General features: G+C 44.1%; 1 protein-coding gene across 6 annotated transcripts in view; it reads right to left on the bottom strand.

The window, feature by feature from the left end:
• LOC137348202 (phosphatidylinositol 5-phosphate 4-kinase type-2 beta) overlaps window positions 1-22293 on the bottom strand; it is a 125529-nt gene that overhangs the window by 66391 nt on the left and 36845 nt on the right. For 4 of the 6 annotated variants that reach the window (XR_010969094.1, XM_068013548.1, XM_068013547.1 and 1 more), the window contains exon 4: window positions 11144-11212. The exons of the other annotated variants lie outside the window; for them this stretch is intronic. Coding sequence is in view for 3 of the 4 variants with exons in the window: in XM_068013548.1 (XP_067869649.1) it covers window positions 11144-11212 (69 nt within the window). In the remaining variant the exon portion in view is untranslated. The remainder of the gene's footprint in view (window positions 1-11143; window positions 11213-22293) is intronic. 6 annotated transcript variants of the gene reach the window in all.

The following is a 22293-nucleotide window of genomic DNA, read 5'->3' as shown; positions in this document are numbered from 1 at the left end:
CCGCAAACTTACTAATCAGACCAGCTACATTTTCCTCCAAATCATTTATATATAATATAAACAGCAAAGGTCCCAGCACTGATCCCTGCGGAACACCACACTAGTCACATCCCTCCATTCAGAAAAGCACCCTTCCACTGCTACCCTGTCTTCTATGACCGAGCCAGTTCTGTATCCATCTTGCCAGCTCACCTCTGATCCCATGTGACTTCACCTTTTGTACCAGTCTGCCATGAGGGACCTTGTCAAAGGCTTTACTGAAGTCCATATAGACAACATCCACTGCCCTTCCTTCATCAATCGTCTTCGTCACTTCCTCAAAAACCTCAATCAAGTTAGTGAGACAAGACCTCCCCTTCACAAAACCATGCTGCCTCTCGCTAATAAGTTCATTTGTTTCCAAATGGGAGAAGCCCCTACTGTGTGAAATAGTCACTCATCGAGATTTTCCCCAGAGCAATCAATTAATGACCAGAGGGCAGGCTTGCTGTCCAATTAAGGAAAGCAGGTGGGCTGTCAAAGCTGGAGGGCCAGAAGCCTTCCAGCTTGAAAGCAGCAGCAGGGAGCCACGGCAAGTAAGTGAGAGAGGGCGCTTCAAAATAGAGGTATTCCCTCTGCAAAGTTTAAATTAAAAATGGCTTTTACAGCCAGGCCACTACTGTGAGTGGGAGGAAAATCCCAGTTTGCCTCCATTCATAGGCCATTAATTGGTTCAAATGGCTATGTGGCATGTGTTGCGGCCTCCCCCCACTTCCACCCCCCCCCAACCCCCTCCGCAACACATCCCAACTCCGGGACAGCAAGGAAAAAAGAGGTGAAAGGAGGGAGGAGGAGAAGAGGGAGAAGAACAAAAGATAAGGCAGAGGAGAGAGGAGAGAAGAGAGGAGGAGAAAAGAGAAGTGGAGCAAGGAGAGAAGCAGAAATACAGATGACAAGGACAGTTAAGGGACTCACCATATGTACTGACTTACTGCATGCAACACCATGGCAGACCAATGCTAACATATTAAATGTCTTACAGGAAGCAAGTGTTAAACTTACAGGAAGTGCGTGCATATGTATGTCCTATCATGCTTTTCTGCCACCCTTGAATTTTCCTATTTATTACACTGAGCTGTGATTTGATCCTCAGCCTCATGTACAAGCGAGCTATTGGATGCTCTTCTGTTGATTATATTCCTAATAGCTCTCGGCATCATCTGATCAATTCGAGCCTTGGTCCTCCCAACCCCATCACCTAGCTCCACTGCAGGTCAACAGTCAATTCCCAGTTTGCTGCTCCAAAAGGCCCCATCAGTCTTGCTTCGGATGGTGATGGTTCTTTTCTAGACGTCATATTCCTTCCTTTCTTTGTCGTTGGAAGTCTGGCTCCTGCAGTTTATAAAGCTTTTGAAACCCTCTTCTTGGCCTCAGCTGGCTTATGACTACATTCCCTGTCTAGGAGTTGGGAACAGTGTTTCCTGCTGTCAGTGTGGGAGGTTTTTCATACATCCAACCCCTTTTGCTCTCAAGCCCTGCTGGCCCAGCTGTTTTGCCTAAATCTGTTCCCGCTGTGCTTTTCAAGTGCCGCGCTGGGACTTTTTTTTGCAAATCTGATAGTCATATTGTTTTCTTAGCCCTATTGCTCCCACTTTTATTTTTGAAAGTCTCGCTTTCTGTTTTTCTAAGAACCCCACCTGTTGTTACTTTTAACTCTCCATGGCCCACCATTTTATATGTGCTTTTGCTTGTTTTCTCAGTGTGCCCCAATGTTATTTTTAAGAGTCCTGCTACCCCTGTTCTTTTGAAAGATCCCAACTCCCCAGCTGACTGGGAGATCATTCTGGCTCCTTCATCTTCCCCATGTTGCTCTCAATGCATCACCTCCAATACCGAAGGAACTAGAGTAGGCTTGCCAATCCTCCAGGATTGGCCTGGAATCTACAGGAATTAATCTCTAGGACACTGATGCAAACAACCCAGCAGAAAAAAATCATAGGGGAATTAAAAATAAAAGTGTGGAATTTTTAACCAATTTTTGGAGATTGTGGGGAAGCAGTTTACTGGGCCAGGCAGCTGGGGACAAGAAGCCATGTGATGAACCTCTTCACTATAGAGGTTACAGGTACCATCCCAGAAATAGCCGTAAATCAGGAAATGGAAGGGAGGGAGGAACTCAAGAAAATTACAATCACCAGGGAAGTGGTACTGAGCAAATTGTTGGAGCTGTGGGCTGACAAGTCCCGGGCCCTGATGGACTTCATCCTAAGGTCTTAAAAGTGGCTAGTGAGATAGTTGATGCCTTGGTTTTAATTTTCCAAAATTCTCTAGATTCAGGGAAGGTTCCATTAGATTGGAAAATAGCAAATGCAAAAAGGGAGGGAGACAGAAAGCAGGAAACTACAGGCCAGTTAGCTTAACAACTGTCTTAGGGGAAGTGTTGGAAGCTATTAAAGACGTTATAGCAGGGCACTTAGAAAAATTCAAGGTAATCAGGCAGAGTCAACATGGTTTTGTGAAAGGGAAATCATGTCTAACCAATTTATTGGAGTTCTTTGAAGAAGTAACATATGCTATGGATAAAGGGGAACTGGTGAATGTACTGTACTTAGATTTCCAGAAGGCATTTGATAAGGTGCCATATCAAAGGTTACTGCAGAAAATAAAAGCTCATGGTGTCATGGGTAACATATTCGCATAGATAGAAAATTGGCTAGCTAACAGGAAACAGAGAGTAGGCATAAATGGATCATTTTCTGGGTGACAAGATGTAACGAGTGGTGTGCCGCAGGGATTAGTGCTGGGGCCTCAACTTTTCACAATTTATTTTAATGATTTGGATGAAGGGACCGAAGGTTTGGTTGCTAAATTTGCTGATGACACACAGGTAGGAAGGTAAGTTGTGAAGAGGACATAAGGAGGCAAAGGGATATAGATACATTAAGTGAGTGGGAAAAGATCTGGCAAATGGAGTATAATGTGGGAAAATGTGAAATTGTCCATATTGGCGGGAAGAATAAAAAAGTAGCATATTATCTAAATGGTGAGAGACTGCAGAGCTCTGAGATGCAGAGGGATCTGAGTGTCCTAGTGCATGAATCACAAAAGGTTAGTATGCAGGTACAGCAAGTAATTAGGAAAGCTAATAGAATGTTATTGTTTATTGCGAGGGGAATTGAATACAAAAGTAGGGAGGTTATGCTTCAGTTATACACGGCATTGGTGAGATCACATCTGGAGTATTGTGTACAGTATTGGTCTCCTTATTTAAGGAAGGATGTAAATGCGTTGGAAGCAGTTCAGAGAGGTTTATGGGCAGGTTGTCTTATGAGGAAAGATTGGACGGGCTTGGCTTGTATCCACTGGTGTTTAGAAGAGTAAGAGGCGATTTGATTGAAACATACAAGATCCTGAGGGGTCTTGACAGAGTGGATGTGGAAAGGATGTTTTCTCTTGTGAGAGAATCTAGAACTAGGCATCACTGTTTAAAAATAAGGGGTCACCCATTTAAGACAGAGATGAGAAGAAACTTTTTCTCTCAGAGGGTCTCGAGTCTTTGGAAATCTCTTTCTCAAAAGCCAGTTAGTCATGTGACCATTTCAACACTCCCCCCTGCTCTCATGCTCACATCTCTATCCTGGGCTTGCTGCAGTGTTCCAGTGAACATCAACGCAAGCTCGAGGAACAGCATCTCATCTACCAATTAGGCACACTACAGCCTGCCAGACTGAACACTGAGTTCAATAATTTCAGAGCATGACAGGCCCCCCATTTTACTTTTATTTTTAGTTATTTTTTCTTTTTTACATTTTTTACAATTTTTTTTAATGTTTATTTCATTTGATCTTAGTTTGTTCAGTTTGCTTACCCACTTTTTTTTTTCATGTTTGTACTTGCTGCTGTTCAATCTTCAGTCCGTTAACACCCTATCTGCACTAATGCTTTGTCTTTCAACACACCATTAACATATTGTTTGCCTTTGCTCCATGACCTTTTGGTCAGCTATGTGGCCTTGTCCAGTCTACACCTTCTCCTGTTACTTCTTGCCCCACCCCCGCCTCACTTGCTTATAACCGTTGACATTTCTAATATTTGCCAGTTCCGAAGAAGGGTCACTGACCCGAAATGTTAACTCTGCTTCTCTTTCCACAGATGCTGCCAGACCTGCTGAGTGGTTCCAGCATTTCTTGTTTTTATTTCAGATTTCCAGCATCCGCAGTATTTTACTTTTATTATAGTCATGTGACCAGCTGGTTTAACCAGTCCTGGCTTTTGTGAATTATATCACCTTAGCAGTCTCTGGAATGCTCTTCCTTACACCTTCAATGTCTGGTGATCAAAATTCATTGAGTTGAATGTGTCAGGGAGTGTCTCCACAAGCAATAAATACAAATTTTTTTCCACTAAGTATCAGCAGCCCTTGTAACAAGCCTTCTCTTCCTCCCAGCAAGCTTAAAATCAATGTTCGTATGACAAAAATAATATGCCTCATTCTTAGCAGGTGGATGCCTGCATGACACAGAAGTAAAGCAGAGTGTGAAACAGAATTGGAACAGAGCAAGAGAACCAGCAGAAGAGGAGGAAAACAAAAGAATGGAATTGCAGAAGAAAATAAACAAAAATAAAGGCAGTGAGTGGGGAATAAAGCAGAAGTGAAAGAGCAGAGTGAGAAAAGGTTGCATGCTTTTTTAGTGAGGGCCAGTCCAAAAAAAGCTGTGAACCACCGGATCAGATAGTTCTGTTCAGTTCTGTTGCCAAGAATGACAATTGGCTTGAACCATCCCATGAGTGAAGGCTTGTGGTCAGGGTCCGTGTCTCAAGTGTTGCTAACATTATTTTGTTGGGAGTTGCGGCTATAGGGCCCAGTGTTTATATTTTGTTAAGCCCTGTTCCACCTGTGTTTAAACTTTCAAGCCCCATTTTCCCCCTCACTCTGAATGACCTTATTAATCACCATTTTACTTAACAGCTGTCATATCTCGTGGCCTTAAAGGGACACAGATTCACCTTAGCAGCAAAATAACATCCTGCAGCAATATTTATGCAGCAAATGCAGCAGCCATTTTGCACACAAAGTTCCAAAGACAGCAGCAAGATAAACGACCGGCTCATCTGTGTTTGGTGGAGGAACATTGATCAGGATACTGAACTGGCAGTATCACTCTGATCCCAGTTTAACGTATCTTCTCAAGGCCAACACCTCCAACAATGCGCCATATCCATTCAGCAGCAGACTGAAGTGACAATGTGGTTTGTTTGCTGAAGGTCTAGCGTGGGGCTTGAAGTCATCTGACTCAGAGGCAACTGCACTACCAACAGAGCTAAGCAAGATTACAGGGGCAGAATAAGTCAATTTTTTGTTTTCTTGCATGGGATTCCAAAATCACTAGCTAGATGCCCTGGCCAAGGTGCAGAAAACCACCACACAGATTAGAAGATGATATCCAGTGTGGACTCAGATTTATTCCCTTAGATTTTACCTCTGCATTATTAAACTGGATATCACAGTATCGTTACAGTGCAGAAGGAAGCCACTTGCCCATTGTTTCTGCACCGGATCTCTGAAAGATCGATTCCCTCAGTTCCATTCCCCTTCCTTCTCCCCATAATCCTGCACATTCTTCCTTTTGATAGAACTGTCAAATTCCCTTTTGAATGCTTCAATTGAACCTGCCTCCACCAGACTCTCAGGCAGCGCAGACCGTAACCACTCGCTGCGTGAAAATGTTTTTCCTCAGGTCACTTTTGCATCTCTTACCAAATATTTTAAATCTGTGCCCTCTTGTTCTTGATCCTTTCACAAGTGGGAACAGTTTCTCTCCATCTACTCTGTCCAGACCCCTCATGATTTTGAATACCTCTATCAAATCACCTCTCAGCCTTCTCTTCTCCAAGGAAAACAGCCTGAACTTCTCCAATCTACCTTCATAACTGAAATTCCTCATCCCTGGAACCATTCTCGTGAATCTTTTCTGTACTCTCTCCAATGCCCTCACATCTTTCCGAAAGTGTGGCACCCAGAACTGAATGCAATACTCCAGCTGAGGCCGAACTATTGTCTTATACAAGTTCAACATAACTTCCTTGCTCTTGTACTCAATGCCCCTATTAATAAAGTCCAGGAAACTGTATGCTTTATGAACTGCTCTCTCAACCTGTCCTGCCACCTTCAATGACTTATGCACATATACACCCAGGTCCCTCTGCTCCTGCACCCCTTTAGAATTGTACCCTTTATTCCATATTGTCTCTCCATGTTCTTCCTACCAAAATAAATCACTTCACAATTCTCTGCATTGAACTTCGTCTGCCATCTGTTCGCCCATTCTAACAACTTGTCTATGACCTTTTGAAGTTCTACACTATCCTCCTCACAGTTCACAATGCTTCCAAGTTTTGTATCATCTGCAAACTTTGCAATTGTGCCCTGTACACCAAGGTCTAGGTCATTCATATATATCGGGAAAAGCAAGGGTCCCAACACTGATCCCAGGGAAACTCCACTACAAACCTTCCTCTCTAGCCCGAATACATCCATTAACCACTACTCTTTGTTTCCTGTCACTCAGCCAATTTCGTATCCATGTTGCTACCGTCCATTTTATTGCATGAGCTACAAGTTTGCTCATAAGTCTGTTGTGTGGCACTGTATCTAATGCCGTTTGAAAGTCCGTGTACACCACATCAACAGCATTGCCCTCATCAACCCTCTCTGTTACCTCCTCAAAAAAACTCCAGCAAGTTAGTTAAACATGATTTTCCCTTAAGAAATCCATGCTGACTTTCCTTGATTAACTCGCATTTGTCCATGTGACTATTGATTTTGTCCCGAATTATTTTTTCTAGAAGTTTTCCCACCACCAAGGTTAAACTAACTGGCCTGTAGTTGCTGGGCTTGTCTTTACACCCTTTTTTGAACAAGGGTGTAACGTTTGCAATTCTCCAGTCCTCTGGCATCACCCCTGAGTCTAAGGAAAACTGAAAAATTATGGCCAGTGCCTCCGCGATTTCCGCCCTCACTTCCCTCAGTATCCTTGGATGCATCTCATGTGGTCTTGGTACTTTATCCACTTTAAGTACAGACAGCCTATCTAATACTTCCTCTTTATCAATTTTAAACCCCTCTAGTGTCTGACGTACCTCCTCTTTCAACATTGCCTGGGTTGCATTTTCTTCCTTGGTAAAGACAGATGCAAAGTATTTATTTAATACCTCAGCTATGCCCTCTGTCTCCATGTGTAAATCCCCTTTCTGGTATCTATTCAGCCCACTCCTCCTTTTACCACCCTTTTACTATTTATATGCCTATAGAAAACTTTGGGATTTCCTTTAATGCTAGCTGCCAGTCTTTTTTCATGCTTTCTCTTTGCTTCTCTTATTTGCTTTTTCACTTCCCCTCTGGACCTTCTATATTCAGCCTGGTTCTCAATAGTATTTTCTACCTGACCATCTGTCATAAGCACACTTGTTCTTCTTTATCTTAATCTCTACCTCTTTGTCATCTAGGGAGCTCTGGATTTGTTTGCCCTAATTTTCCCCTTCAAGGGAACATACTTCGACTATGCCCGAACTATCCCCTCTTTGAAGGTAGCCCATTGTTCATCTACCAGTTTTCCTGCCAGTTTTCGACTCCAATTTATTCACCCCAGCTTCAATCTTACCCCATTGAATTTGGCCTTCCCCCAGTTAATTATTCTTATCCTGGATTGCTCTTTGCCATTTTCCATAGTCAGCCTAAACCTGATGATACAATGATCACGATCCCCTAAATGCTCTCCTTGTGATACTTAATCCACTTGGCCCACCTCATCCCCAAAACCAGGTCTAGCAGTGCCTCCTTTCTTGAAGATATATTAATATATTGATATAATATAATATATATTAATCCTTAATCCCCACTCCTCCACACAAGATCAGGGGGCAGGTTGTTCAACCTTGCCCATCTAAGAGCGAAGTCCAAAGTACGGAAAGTCCTCATCAGAGAACTGCTCTTTGCTGACGATGCTGCTTTAACATCTCACACTGAAGAGTGCCTGCAGAGTATCATCGACAGGTTTGCGGCTGCCTGCAATGAATTTGGCCTAAACATCAGCCTCAAGAAAACGAACATCATGGGGCAGGACGTCAGAAATGCTCCATCCATCAATATTGGCGACCACGCTCTGGAAGTGGTTCAAGAGTTCACCTACCTAGGCTCAACTATCACCAGTAACCTGTCTCTAGATGCAGAAATCAACAAGCGCATGGGAAAGGCTTCCACTGCTATGTCCAGACTGGCCAAGAGAGTGTGGGAAAATGGCGCACTGACACGGAACACAAAAGTCCGAGTGTATCAGGCCTGTGTCCTCAGTACCTTGCTCTATGGCAGCGAGGCCTGGACAACATATGTCAGCCAAGAGCGACATCTCAATTCATTCCATCTTCGCTGCCTCCGGAGAATACTTGGCATCAGGTGGCAGGACCGTATCTCCAACACAGAAGTCCTCGAGACGGCCAACATCCCCATCTTGTACACACTACTGAGTCAGCGGCGCTTGAGATGGCTTGGCCATGTGAGCCGCATGGAAGATGGCAGGATCCCCAAAGACACATTGTACAGCGAGCTCGCCACTGGTATCAGACCCACCGGCCGTCCATGTCTCCGCTTTAAAGACGTCTGCAAACGCGAAATGAAATCCTGTGACATTGATCACAAGTCGTGGGAGTCAGTTGCCAGCGTTCGCCAGAGCTGGCGGGCAGCCATAAAGACAGGGCTAAAATGTGGCGAGTCGAAGAGACTTAGTAGTTAGCAGGAAAAAAGACAGAGGCGCAAGGGGAGAGCCAATTGTGCAACAGCCCCGACAAACAAATTTCTCTGCAGCACCTGTGGAAGAGCCTGTCACTCTAGAATTGGCCTTTATAGCCACTCCAGGCGCTGCTTCACAAACCACTGACCACCTCCAGGTGCGTATCCATTGTCTCTCGAGATAAGGAGGCCAAAGAAGAATCCTTAATCCCCACTCCTGTGCTTGCTGACCTACATTTTCTCCCGGTTTGGCAATGACTCAATTTTAAAATTCTAATACTAATTTTCAAATCCCTCCATGGTCTCACACCTTCACATCTCTGTAACCTACTCCAGCCCTACAATCCACCGAGATATCTGCACTCCTCCAATTGTGACTAAATGTGTATCCCCGATTTTAAATCGCTCCACTATTGGCAGCCATGCCTTCAACCCTAAGCTCTGGAATCCCCTCCCTCCCTCTCTTTAATTCACTCTTTAAAAGCTACCTCTCTGACCAAGCTTTTGGTCACCTGTCATAGTATCTTTTTATGTAACTCGGTATCAAATTTTGTCTGATAACGCTCCTGTGAAGCACCTTGGGATGCTTTACTACATTAAAGGTGTTATATAAATGCAAGCGGTTGTTGTTGCAAACATGGTGCAGCAACTTGATAGGTAAATTGGCCATTATAAATTGCCCCTAGTATAGGTAGGTGGTAGGGAAATATAGGGACAGGTGGGGATGTGGTAGGAATATGGAATTAGTGTAGGATCAGTATAAATGGGTGGTTGATGGTCGGCACAGACTCGGTGGGCCGAAGGGCCTGTTTCAGTGCTGTATCTCTAAATAAATAAATAAACTTATTGGCATCCTAACCTACACAAGCAAAGCTTCTATCTCTGAATAAATAAAGTCACCACTCCAGGGAACTTGGAATGGAAACATTTAGAGAAGCAAATTGCTGTGGTGTCCGAGGGTCCTGGATTAAATCAATTACAGCAGTCTCAGACTTAGCCCATTTCTTTTAGCGCACACATCAATGCCACACAACTGGGGATTTCCATCAGAGGCCACAAGAACATGTGCTGCAGGAAAGTATCACATTGGTTTATTCAAGGGAATCCTGAGACTTGGGGAAAAAATATGGAGAGTACAATAAAGTACTTCCACATTCCATTTACAGGGTCTTGCACCTGATTAGAATGGAAGTGCTCGATGTAGACAATTAATAGACAATCATTCCATTTCCAGCCTCAGTATCCTGCACCTTGATGAACAAAAATTTAACCCATTAGAGCCTTTTAACTTGCAATGTTGCAGTTCTAATGTGAAGGAATATTAGCACTAACACTAGCGATCCTCCAAACGTGCTATTCTAGTACAGCGATGTCCATTAGAAGCTGCTGACTAGCCACAAGCGACAACGTGACACGGTTTAGCCACACCCATTAATTTTAGTAGATGCCTTTCACACAGTACAGATACATGTAGTTTATACTTAACCATCTACCACTTGGCAGTCTTCCTCGTTCATCAAAGCTGGGAATTCGAGCATAAATTTAGCACACGCTCCATCTTACTGCAGCTTCTAGATTTTTGTCCAGCAGTTGTGAGCTTTACTTTGACTTTATTGGATTGCTGAGAATGTTGACTCACAAAAGGCGCACCAGACCCGCCCTTGCTCTCTTCCCAAAGACGCCCCCATTCTCCATCCAGGAGTGTCCTGTCCTCACCCCGAGCTCGTCTCCCGCTCTCTTCACAGAGCTCAACTGAATGCTTCTTTCCTGCTACCTGTTGTAGTTGTCAGTCATTGGTTGGGTTTGCTTTCTGGTTCTGGCCTGGAGTGGTTATGGTGATTGGCCAAGTTGTCCACGATGACAGCTCCCTCTCCATGCAATATTACTGGTATTTCCATGGTGCTAAAGACCAGCATTTTCATCCTTGGTACACACCATTTCAGCACAGGACTAGCAAACAGTAACCAAGGAAGTAAAGCAGTCACAATGATTAAAAAACACACACACACTCTGCTTTTCATTTTACCAACAAATGCACGAAAAAGGTTAACATTCACATGTATATGCCGTGCAACTATGAGTGTTGAGATCACATGCTCAAAGATGGTGTCCATTCCTCAATCCTTATTTACTTATGAGAAATGCAATTAGCCACATCTGAATTCTCAATTAGCCACATGTGGCTAGTGCCTAAGGTACTGGACAACGCTGTTCAAGGTAAAATAGTCATTAAAAAATTAGTTATTATGGATCTTGAAAGTTCTGTGTTTTTGCAACATGTTAGTTAACAAACTTCATATTACCTACAGAAGTACATGCAGTGCAGCAAACAGGATATTGTGGTAAAGCTCAGATGCAAGGTGCCATTTTATAACTGACCTGGCGGACTAAGCCCATGTTCATTGTTACTTTATCCAGCTCCTGCGATGGAAGCTTTGACAAAGATCGCTATAAACAATAAGAATTGACAAAAAATAAACAAACACCTATGCCCTGGGATTATCAACTATTATTAGTAACAAAGTCCCCACTTATGAGGCAACAGACAAAACACTTTAACAAGGGAGAAATCAAAACCACACTGCAATCAATTTGACCCAACAAAAGCAACACTCTGTTCAATGACCTCATTGTTCACACCAAGAATATCACGAGTGTTCTATCTACTGCAGCTAAACATGTTTCTGAGACAGCAACCAATATTATATTTAGAAGCCATCAAAAATAAAATCATAAACTATGGGGAGACAGTGGCATAGTGGTAACGTCACTGTACTGGTAATCCAGAGGCCCAGGTTAATGCCCTGGGGACATGGGTTCAAATCCCACTACTGCAGTTAGTGGAATTTATATTCAATGAATTAATAAATTCAATTAAAAAATAAAAATCTGGAATTGACAGCTAGTCTCAGTAATGGTGCCATGAAACTATCAATTGTTTTTTATGACAATCTGGTTCACTGATGTCCTTTGGAAAAAGAAATCTACTCTCCTTACCAGGTCTGGTTTACATGTAACTCCAGAGACTCCAGACCCACAGCAATGTGGCTGACTCTTAACTGCGCTCTGAAATAACCTAGCAAGCCACTCAGTTGTCAAAGGAAACTGAGGATGGGCAACAAGTGCTGGCCTTGGCAGCACTGCCCACATCCCATGAAAGAATTAAAAACTTTATCCAAAGTGAGTGGTACATTTGAACATAAAAAGCTGCAAAGTAAAGTGCCCCTAAAACACAATGGAGTGAGGAGTAGAGATGTCTGACATTTGTTATTTGTAGTGGAATGTTAAATGCTTTCTGTATTCAAGCATTCACAATTTTACCATACAGGAAATGTTACCCACGCCACCCCTAACCTGTCCTCCAATCAGTCAAGCACCTGGAACAGAGAAAGACAGCTTAACGTTTGGGTAGGACTCTTAGTACAAATTGAGGAAGGCTAGATGCCCGACTGTCCTTTCCTAGATGCCTGTCCTTTCTCTTTTCAGGCAGTGGTTAACCTCTGCTTTTAATTCAGATTTCCAGTATTTATAATTTATCTTTCTGAAACCATACTCATATATTACAGAGGAACCTCCATAAGCAGTACTCCTGTGCTTCACCACCCCAATTTTTGCAAGTCATAACCTCACTGCGCAGCTTCTTTTGTTATTCATGTCTTATCTCCTTCCCTTGGTGAATAAAATTGCAGAATGTTTCCCTTGTAATTTGTATTGCACTTGTCTTCCAATTCCCAAGCCTGGGGTTTTGTGCAAGAGCCAAATGTGGACTAATGTGATAATTGGGGACAAGGCCCTCCATAAAACAAATGAAGTACACTCCTCTCTAAAAGGGATGATTGCATTAGGAGAGAAACTGTGTATTCACAAGATAATTACGGACAAAGGGGGCATTTGGCCTATCTCAATTCATCAATCTGGAGAAACGTAAAAAACTACCCCCATTCAGATTCGGGGGTCTTTGTTTCACTTACTCTTCCTGGAAGTCTATTCCACACACTAATCACACTTCGAGTGAAGAATCTCCTGAAATCAGTCCTAAATGTACATGTTACTAATTTGAACGCATGTCCCCTTGTCCAATTTAATTTGAATATTGCAGGTGCTCCTTCTCCATTTCAGGAAGTAAAACCAATGTTTTTCCATTGATAAAAGCATGCTTGTGAAGGAGTTTGCTTGCAACAGAATCCTGCCTCACAGAATCTAACCTTATGCAACATGAGGAAAATACATTGTTGAAAGAAGCCAGCTATGGCATAGAAACTTAGCATAAATACTGACACTAATTTACAAAATGCAGAGATATCTAGTGGCAGAAAGCTGGTACTGCACCTACCACCCAAAATTGGACAGAAAGTAAGGCAATGAAGCCCAAATTCTAATCAAAAGCTAAATACTCCAAATGCTAGAAATCTGAAATAAAATGAGAAAAATGCTGGAAACATTGAGCAGGTCAGGAAGATCTGTGGCGAGAGAAACACACTACTAACATTTTAGGTCATCTGAACAATTGAGTGTTGCTGGCATTTTCTATTTTTATCACAAATCTTATTGATAGGTTAGAAAAATTAGCTCTTATCTGATTGCGCTCTGCAGAATTTTCATACTTTATGACACTACATATGTGGGATTTTCTTCTCCCTGCTGCTTTCACATGCGTTCAAATCCTCTGAAGAAGGAATTTTCCTCCACACAAGATCAGGGGGCAGGTTGTTCAACCTTGCCCGTCTAAGAGCGAAGTCCAAAGTACGGAAAGTCCTCATCAGAGAACTCCTCTTTGCTGACGATGCTGCTTTAACATCTCACACTGAAGAGTGCCTGCAGAGTCTCATCGACAGGTTTGCGTCTGCCTGCAATGAATTTGGCCTAACCATCAGCCTCAAGAAAACGAACATCATGGGGCAGGGCGTCAGAAATGCTCCATCCATCAATATTGGCGACCACGCTCTGGAAGTGGTTCAAGAGTTCACCTACCTAGGCTCAACTATCACCAGTAACCTGTCTCTAGATGCAGAAATCAACAAGCGCATGGGTAAGGCTTCCACTGCTATGTCCAGACTGGCCAAGAGAGTGTGGGAAAATGGCGCACTGACATGGAACACAAAAGTCCGAGTGTATCAGGCCTGTGTCCTCAGTACCTTGCTCTATGGCAGCGAGGCCTGAACAACGTATGCCAGCCAAGAGCGACGTCTCAATTCATTCCATCTTCGCTGCCTTCGGAGAATACTTGGCATCAGGTGGCAGGACTATATCTCCAACACAGAAGTCCTTGAAGCGGCCAACACCCCCAGCTTATACACACTACTGAGTCAGCGGCGCTTGAGATGGCTTGGCCATGTGAGCCGCATGGAAGATGGCAGGATCCCCAAAGACACATTGTACAGCGAGCTCGCCACTGGTATCAGACCCACCGGCCGTCCATGTCTCCGCTATAAAGACGTCTGCAAACGCGACATGAAATCGTGTGACATTGATCACAAGTCGTGGGAGTCAGTTGCCAGCATTCGCCAGAGCTGGCGGGCAGCCATAAAGACAGGGCTAAATTGTGGCGAGTCGAAGAGACTTAGTAGTTGGCAGGAAAAAAGACAGAGGCGCAAGGGGAGAGCCAACTGTGCAACAGCCCCGTCAAACAAATTTCTCTGCAGCACCTGTGGAAGAGCCTGTCACTCCAGAATTGGCCTTTATAGCCACTCCAGGTGCTGCTTCACATACCACTGACCACTGACCACCTCCAGGCGTGTATCCATTGTCTCTCGAGATAAGGAGGCCCAAAAGAAAGAAGAAGAATATGTGGAATGCTATGGCAGGAATTTAATTTAGAGGCGGTGGCCCCATCCACTGGCTGGAAAGCCAGAGGCAAGCCCGCCTCCGCTGGCCCTGGACGTCACAAATATATTTTGTGTGGCCCGGGCGATTAACTAGTTGCAGTCGTGCCTTCCGCCCCTCTGAGGCAGGAAGTCCTGCCTCCAAGAGCTGCTGGCCAATCAGAGGACGGGCAGCTCTTCAGCCCCAGCAGCGCCACCAGGAGTGGTGGCCACTGCTGGGACTTCACCCAGTGAGGACAGGAACATGGACATCGCCATCAGAAAAGGTAAGTGGGGTCAGGTGTCACCACTGCCAATCGGCCAGGTCCCGGCAAGGAGGAGGGGGACAGTCTATGGAGACAGCAGGGGTGTCTTCCAGAGGGGCTGGCCATGCCACGGGGTGGGGGGGGGGGCTCCATGTGGCACAAGGTGCCCAATCAGGAGGGGCCCCCACCCCTAGCACGCAAGAAGGGTGCTAGGTTTTACCAGTGGCCTCCCCAGGTGCCAAAGTGCCCATCCATGCTGGAAAATATCAGCAGCAGTGGCAAGAGGCCCATAAGTGGTCATTAATTGGCCACTTAAGGGCCTCAATTGGCACACAGCTGAGAGGGCTGCCTGCCACCTTCCCCACCGCTTGCAAAATACTGGGAGCGGGTAGATGACAGGCATAGCACCACCACCATTCAACCCAATTTTACCCCAGCCTACTAGCCCGCTCCTGGGGGTGGGGTGGGAGGGGAATGGACGTACATATGTATGTAAAACTCCAGTCTATACTTATTCGTCGCCCTCTCTTTCTACCTTGCAAGTTAATTTTATCCTTTTTCAAAGAAAAGAAATCCCATGGATTTTTTCCTCCTTTTTCTGTCATTTTTTCTCCATCCTGCCAGAAGTTCTTGAACTGATTGTGACACCTGTACTGCAGCCTGTCCAAGACAAGTTAGCACAGCAAGGACTGAGGGTCGAACGTGATCTATATGATTTAACTACTCAACTGAGTCATGGGGAGTATTATGCATTTCTTAAGCCCTTCGCTGTTAATCCATTAAGAATAACTTAATGATTAGTAAGGATTACAATTAGCACTATAACTGGGGTTAAACAAGGACAAATTAGGACAGTTTTTAATTATGGTGAGACAACCATATTCACTGTCTTTTTGAAAAAAGATCAACAGGCTAGCTCAGGAAGCATCTTCTGACCAATCTGTTCATTTCAATGTTTCTGCTAGATGCAGGGCTAGGAATTACTGGGAGATGGTGGCGTAGTGGAAATGTCACTGAACTGGTAATCCAGAGCGCCAGGATAATGTCCTGGAGATACAGGTTCAAATCCCACCACCGCAGCAGGTGGAATTTCAATTCAGATAATTAATTAATTCAATTAGCTAATAAAAATCTGGAATTGAAAGCTAGTCTCAGTAATGATGCCATGAAACCATCATCAATTGTCGTAAAAACCCATCTGGTTCACTAATGTCCTTTAGGGAAGGAAATCTGCTGTCCTTACCTGGTCTGGCATACATGTGACTCCAGACCCACAGCAATGTGGTTGACTCTTAACTGCCCTCCAAAATGGCCTAGCAAGCCACTCAGTTGTCAAAGGCAATTAGGGATGAACAAATCTGGCCCTGCCCACATCCAATGAAAGAATAGAAAAATCTGCAACAACAATAACATGTCCCAAGGCACTTCACAGGAATGTTATGAAGCAAAAAGCTTGGTCAAAGAGAGTGAGGACGTCCAATAAAGTCGAAGGAATGCTCATAACTGCTGGACAAAAATCTAGAAGCTGCAAGTCTGGTTCACCTATCACCCCTTTGCTCGCTGAGTTACATTAGCTCCCGGTAAAGCAATGCCCTGATTTAAAATTCTCATCTTGGTTTCAAATCCTTCCATGGCCTCACCCCTCTCTATCTCTGTAATCTTTCCTCCAACTCCACAAACCTCCAAGATATCTACATTCTGACCTTTGAGCATCCCTGATTTTAATCGCTCCACCTTCGTAGGCCATGCGTTCAGCTGCTAATGCTCTAAGCTCTGGAATTCCTTCCCTAAACCTTTTCGTCTATCTCTCGTTCTTCCTTTAAGGTACAACACTGGAAATCAAGATGAGCCTGATTGAAAGATAACCTCTTGTAGCACTAATCCCAACTGATGTGTGCGTTTTATTCTATGATAAAGCGGCCATCGCACAAACTGAAATAAGGCAAAGGGTGTGCAGAGACAACAGCAACGAGAAAACAGGAAACATGCAGGAAGGCAGCTCACTACCAACTTCTCATGGGCAATTAGGAATGGGCAATAATTGCTGGCCTGGCCAGCGATGCCCACATCACATGAAACAAAATAAAAAGAGATGCTCTTTGTCCCTTAAAGCAAATTCTCAAATCATCGATTATTTAGACCACAAAGGGAAATCACAAGCCACAATCTGCAAAAAACTTGGCTTAGCAAAGACCACTGTTGCAAATGTATGGGCCGACAGAGGGAAAAAAAATCAAGTCTGCTATCATCAAAGATGAAATGCCGATCCAGAGAAAACAAAACAGTGCTGCCAACTCATGAAGATCTCAGTGAAGGAGTCAATCGCTAGTTAAAAATAGCAAGAGAGACACAGAAACATTCCTGCGGTGTTTTACGCAAACGCCGAAAAAATTGTCTGTTCAAAGACTTAACATTTAAGGCCGTCAGTGGCAAAAAGGCTGGAGTTAACATGGAGGTAACTCACACTTGGCTGATGGATCAGTCCAAGAGATCTTTATAACGTCAACAACCCTTGACTTTTTTTTAAATCAGCTCTTTAAACTCTGGCCAGTGCTGGTGATGCCTGTGCTGGCAGGAAACAAAGCAAACAGCGAATCACTCCTCTACTAGGAGAAAACATGAATGGAACCAATTTCTGCCCCTTTTATTTTTACTGTGGCTACAAGAGCAGGCCAGAGGCTGGGAATTCTGCGGCAAGTAACTCACCTCCTGACTCCCCAAAGCCTGTCCACCATCTACAAGGCACAAGTCAGGAGTGTGATGGAGTACTCTCCACTTGCCTAGATGAGTGCAACTCCAACAACATTCAAGAAGCTCGACACCATCCAGGACAAAGCAGCCCATTTGATTGGCACCCCATCCACCACCTTAAACATTCACTCCCTCCACCACCGGCACACAGTGGCCGCGGTGTATACTATCTACAAGATGTACTGCAACAACTCATCAAGGGTCCTTCAACAACACCTTCCAAACCTGGGACTTTTTCCACCTAGAAGGACAAGGGGAGCAGATGCACCACCTCCATGTTCCACTCCAAGTCAAAACTCGTTCCTGACTTGGAACTATACTGCCATTCCTTCACAGTCGCTGGGTTAACATCCTGGAACTTCCTCCCTAATAGCATTGTGGGTGTAAATACACCACATGGACTGCAGCAGTTCAAAGTGGCAGCTCACCACCACACTTTCAAGGCCGATTAGGGATGGCCAATAAATGCTGGCCTAGCCAGGGATGCCCACCTCCCTTGAACAAATGTAAAAAAGTTATCACTTCACTGGATGAGTTCAGAAAAGCAAATGCAACTATGCAAAACTTTATACAGTCAGAACCTGGAAATGAGGATACTTTTGTTCATTAATATTTTTATTTCTATTTTGAAGAGCAGAGGAATTCTCCCTGGGTCAATATTTACCCCTCAACCAACAACACTAAGAAAGAAAATAGATCATCTGATCATTATTTCATTGCTGTCTGTGGGACCAAGCTGTGTGCAAATTGGTTGTCGCATTTCCAACTTTGCAACAGTGACTACACTTCAAAAAGTACTTAATTGGCTCTAAAGGGCTTTCGGATACCTGAGGTTATGAAAGACTCTACATCAATAAAAATCTCTCTTTTTGGACCAGTTAAAAGGATAGAAACAGCATTGAGAAGGGCATGAATAATAAGAAGCAGTGTACACTGTATAGTACAGACAAGTTGGTGGAATGGGCAGACAGGTGGCAGATGAAATTCAGTGCAGAGAAATGTGAAGTGATTCATTTTGGTAGGAAGAATGGAACTGAGTGAGTTGCTCTTTCGGAAAGCTGATGCAGAAACAATGGGTCGAATGGCCTCCTTCTGCACTGTAGCGATTCTGTGATTTTAACATGCTCTCAACCTGTCCTGCCACCTTCAATGACTTATGCACATATACACCCAGGTCCCTCTGCTCCTGCACTCCCTTTAGAATTGTACCCTTTGTTTTATATTGTCTCTCCATGTTCTTCCTACAGCATACAGCATCTTGGGCTTTATTAATAGGGGCATAGAGTACAAGAGCAAGGAAGTTATGTTGAACTTGAACTTGGCCTCAGCCTCAGCCAGAGTATTGCGTTCAGATCTGGGCGCTACACTTTCGGAATGATGTGAGGGCATTGAAGAGAGTGCAGAATGGTTCCAAGGATGAGGAACTTCAGTTGTGAAGATAGATTGGAGAAGTTCAGGCTGTTTGCCTTGAGAAGAGAAGGCTGAGAGGTGATTTGATAGAGGTATTCAAAATCATGAGGGGTCTGGACAGAGTAGATAGAGAGAAACTGTTCCCACTCGTGAAAGGATCGAGAACGAGAGGGCACAGATTTAAAGTATTTGGTAAGAGAAGCAAAAGTGGCATGAGGAAAAACTGTTTCATGCAGAGAGTGGTTAAGGTCTGGAATGCACTGCCTGAGAGTGTGGTGGAGGCAGGTTCAATTGAAGCATTCAAAAGGAAATTAGACTGTTATTTGTGAAGGAAGAATGTGCTGGGTTACAGGGAGAAGGCAGGTATGGAACTGAGTGAATTGCTTTTTCGGAGAGCTGGTGCAGACACGATGGGCTGAATGGCCTCCTTCTGCACTGTAACATAATAAAATATTCATCTCAAATTAGTCATTTATTTTTCTGATGCAGCAAGTTAGCAAACCCAGTTATAGCGTACATCCTGATCTAACAATCTTTTTTGTAGATCCCCAAGGGGGTATGTTCTAGTGAAATATGCCTGTATATGGACACATACAAAAATATGTATAAAACAAGTGAACTTCGGAATGTCAATAAAGGTGATTTAGCATAACACTGGTTAAACATCTTTAAATAAACAGCAAGGTTTGTATTTGCCCCTTGCACAAACACAAACTCTAATTCAAGAGACCTGATCAAACAAGAGTTTATGAAACAATTATCTAAAAGATCTGAGCTATCACATGCTGCAATACAGGATTACACAAGCATCACAACCACAAGTGGCTTATAAATGGCTATTTTTATGGTGAAAGAGGTGTCGTGTTCAATTATAACAAGGGATTTCCCCCCAGTGCGCCTTTCTTGATGGTACTGATTTCTGCTCGGGTACAGTTGAACAGATGCCAGTTCCACCTCCTATACCTCACACAAGTCGTTACTTTTCCGCAGGTGAGCCTAAACAGTGAGTGTTTGCAGGTTACTCCACAGTGGGGGATGCCACAAAGCAGCCAGATCCCTCCTTATCCAATGTCCACACAGGCATGCTGTGTCCACTGAACACTGATCAGCGGCATCAACAGTGAATGCTCCTTCCCTTCCCCAGCTTAGTATTCACAACGCTCCATGGCCTCACCCCTCCCTTTCCCTGTACCTCCTCCAGCCTTACAACCCTCGGAGATATCTGCATCCCCCCCCAATTCTGCCCTCTCGTGCATCCCCAATTTTAATCACTCCATCACTGCTGGCCTTGCCTTCAGCTGACTGGGCCCTATGCTCTGGAATTCCCACCTTAAACCTCTCCGCCTCTCTTCCTCTTTCTCTCCTTCATTAAGATGCTCATTAAAACCTACCTCTTTGACCAAGTTTTTTGGTCACCTGCCTTCTCCTTATGTGGTTTGGTGTCAAATTTTGTTTGATAATGCTCCTGTGAAGGGCCTTGGGTTGTTTTATTACATTAAAAGTTCTATATAAATGCAAGTTGTTGTAACCTTCACAGCACTGCACCTGCTGTCAGGCACCTGATCAGCTGAGTCAGCATTGTACGGACTTGGGTCCTTTCTGGTCTGTGCTTTTCGTATCCAGGAGACTGTTTAAATCCATTCTAGAACACATTATGTGACCCAGGGACTTAAATGATCAATAACTACATGCAGCAATCATTGACTATTTTCACTGGAGTTAGCCAAAACCTTCCTAGTTACTGAACAGTAACCAAATAGTGCAACTGTTTAATTAAATTGGCAGATTGCTCACAGACTACAGTTCCAATTAAGGCAGAAAGCTTCCCAGAACTAGAATTAATGTTACAAGGTTGTAATGGTTGCCGCTAAAGGTTTGCTTTTTCCCTCCACTCCTGAACTCCCTCACTGGGGCATGCTTCTAAAAAAGGTGCCTGGCACTTTCCAGTACTTTGCACAATTGGTCATTCCTCATGCGATTATGGACTGAGAATGTCTGCAGGCTATTCCAGTGCTGCGGGAAGGACAGCTGTATCCGATCCTGTTCTTACAATACACCCTCAGACGTACACTCTCCATCAGCGATTGATAGATAGTGATTGGAGCTCTGAAAGACTCATTTTCTCTGAGTTGCTTCATGCTGCTGAAGGTAGTCATTTAACCTTTTACACAATTGGCAAATCTTAAGAGCTCCATGCAGATACCACTGATAGATAAAATTACAATCCCCCTAACCACTCTCTTCAACCATGCTTTTATCTCCTCCCCAACACACAATACCAATTTCCCCCATCTTAATTGGGTTTTATTATCAGCCATGGCTCATTGGTTAGCATCCTTGCCAGAGTCAGAGATCACAGAATCACAGTGCAGAAGGAGACCATTCAGCCCATTGTGTCTGCACCGGCTCTCTGAAAGAGCAATTTACTCAGTTCCATTCCCCTGCCTTCTCCCTGTAACCCTGCACATTCCTCCTTCTCATATAACAGTCTAAATTCCTTTTGAATGCTTCAATTGAACCTGCCTCCACCACACTCTCAGGCAGAGCCAGACCTTAACCCATTCTCTATGTGAAAAAGTTTTTCCTCATGTCACTTTTGCTTCTCTTACCAAATACTTCGCACAGTGGCGCAGTGGTTAGCACCGCAGCCTCACAGCTCCAGCGACCCGGGTTCAATTCTGGGTACTGCCTGTGTGGAGTTTGCAAGTTCTCCCTGTGTCTGCGTGGGTTTTCTCCGGGTGCTCCGGTTTCCTCCCACGAGCCAAAAGACTTGCAGGTTAGTAGGTAAATTGGCCATTATAAATTGTCCCTAGTATAGGTAGGTGGTAGGGAAATATAGGGTCAGGTGGGGATGTGGTCGGAATATGGGATTAGTGTAGGATTAGTATAAATGGGTGGTTGATGGTCGGCACAGACTCGGTGGGCCAAAGGGCCTGTTTCAATGCTGTATCTCTAAACTAAACTTCAAATCTGTGCCCTCTCGTTCTCGATCCTTTCACAAATGGGAACAGTTTCTCTCCATCTACTCTGCCCAGACCCTTCAGGATTTTGAGTACCTTTATCAAATCACCTCTCAGCCTTCTCTTCTCCAATCTATCTTCATAACTGAAGTTCCTCATCCTTGGAACCATTCTCATGACTCTTTTCTTTACTCTCTCCAATGCCCTCACATCATTCCGAAAGTGCCAGACCCAGAACTGGACGCAACACTCCAGCTGAGGCTGACCTCGTGTCTTATACAAGTTCAACATAACTTCTTTGCTCTTGTACTCTATGCCCCTATTAATAAAGCCCAGGATAC

The sequence above is a fragment of the Heterodontus francisci genome, chromosome 33, assembly GCF_036365525.1.
Source record: "Heterodontus francisci isolate sHetFra1 chromosome 33, sHetFra1.hap1, whole genome shotgun sequence".
Lineage (NCBI taxonomy): Eukaryota > Metazoa > Chordata > Chondrichthyes > Heterodontiformes > Heterodontidae > Heterodontus > Heterodontus francisci.
The sequence above is the reverse complement of the archived record's forward strand: the minus strand, read 5'-3'. Positions and strand labels throughout refer to the sequence as shown.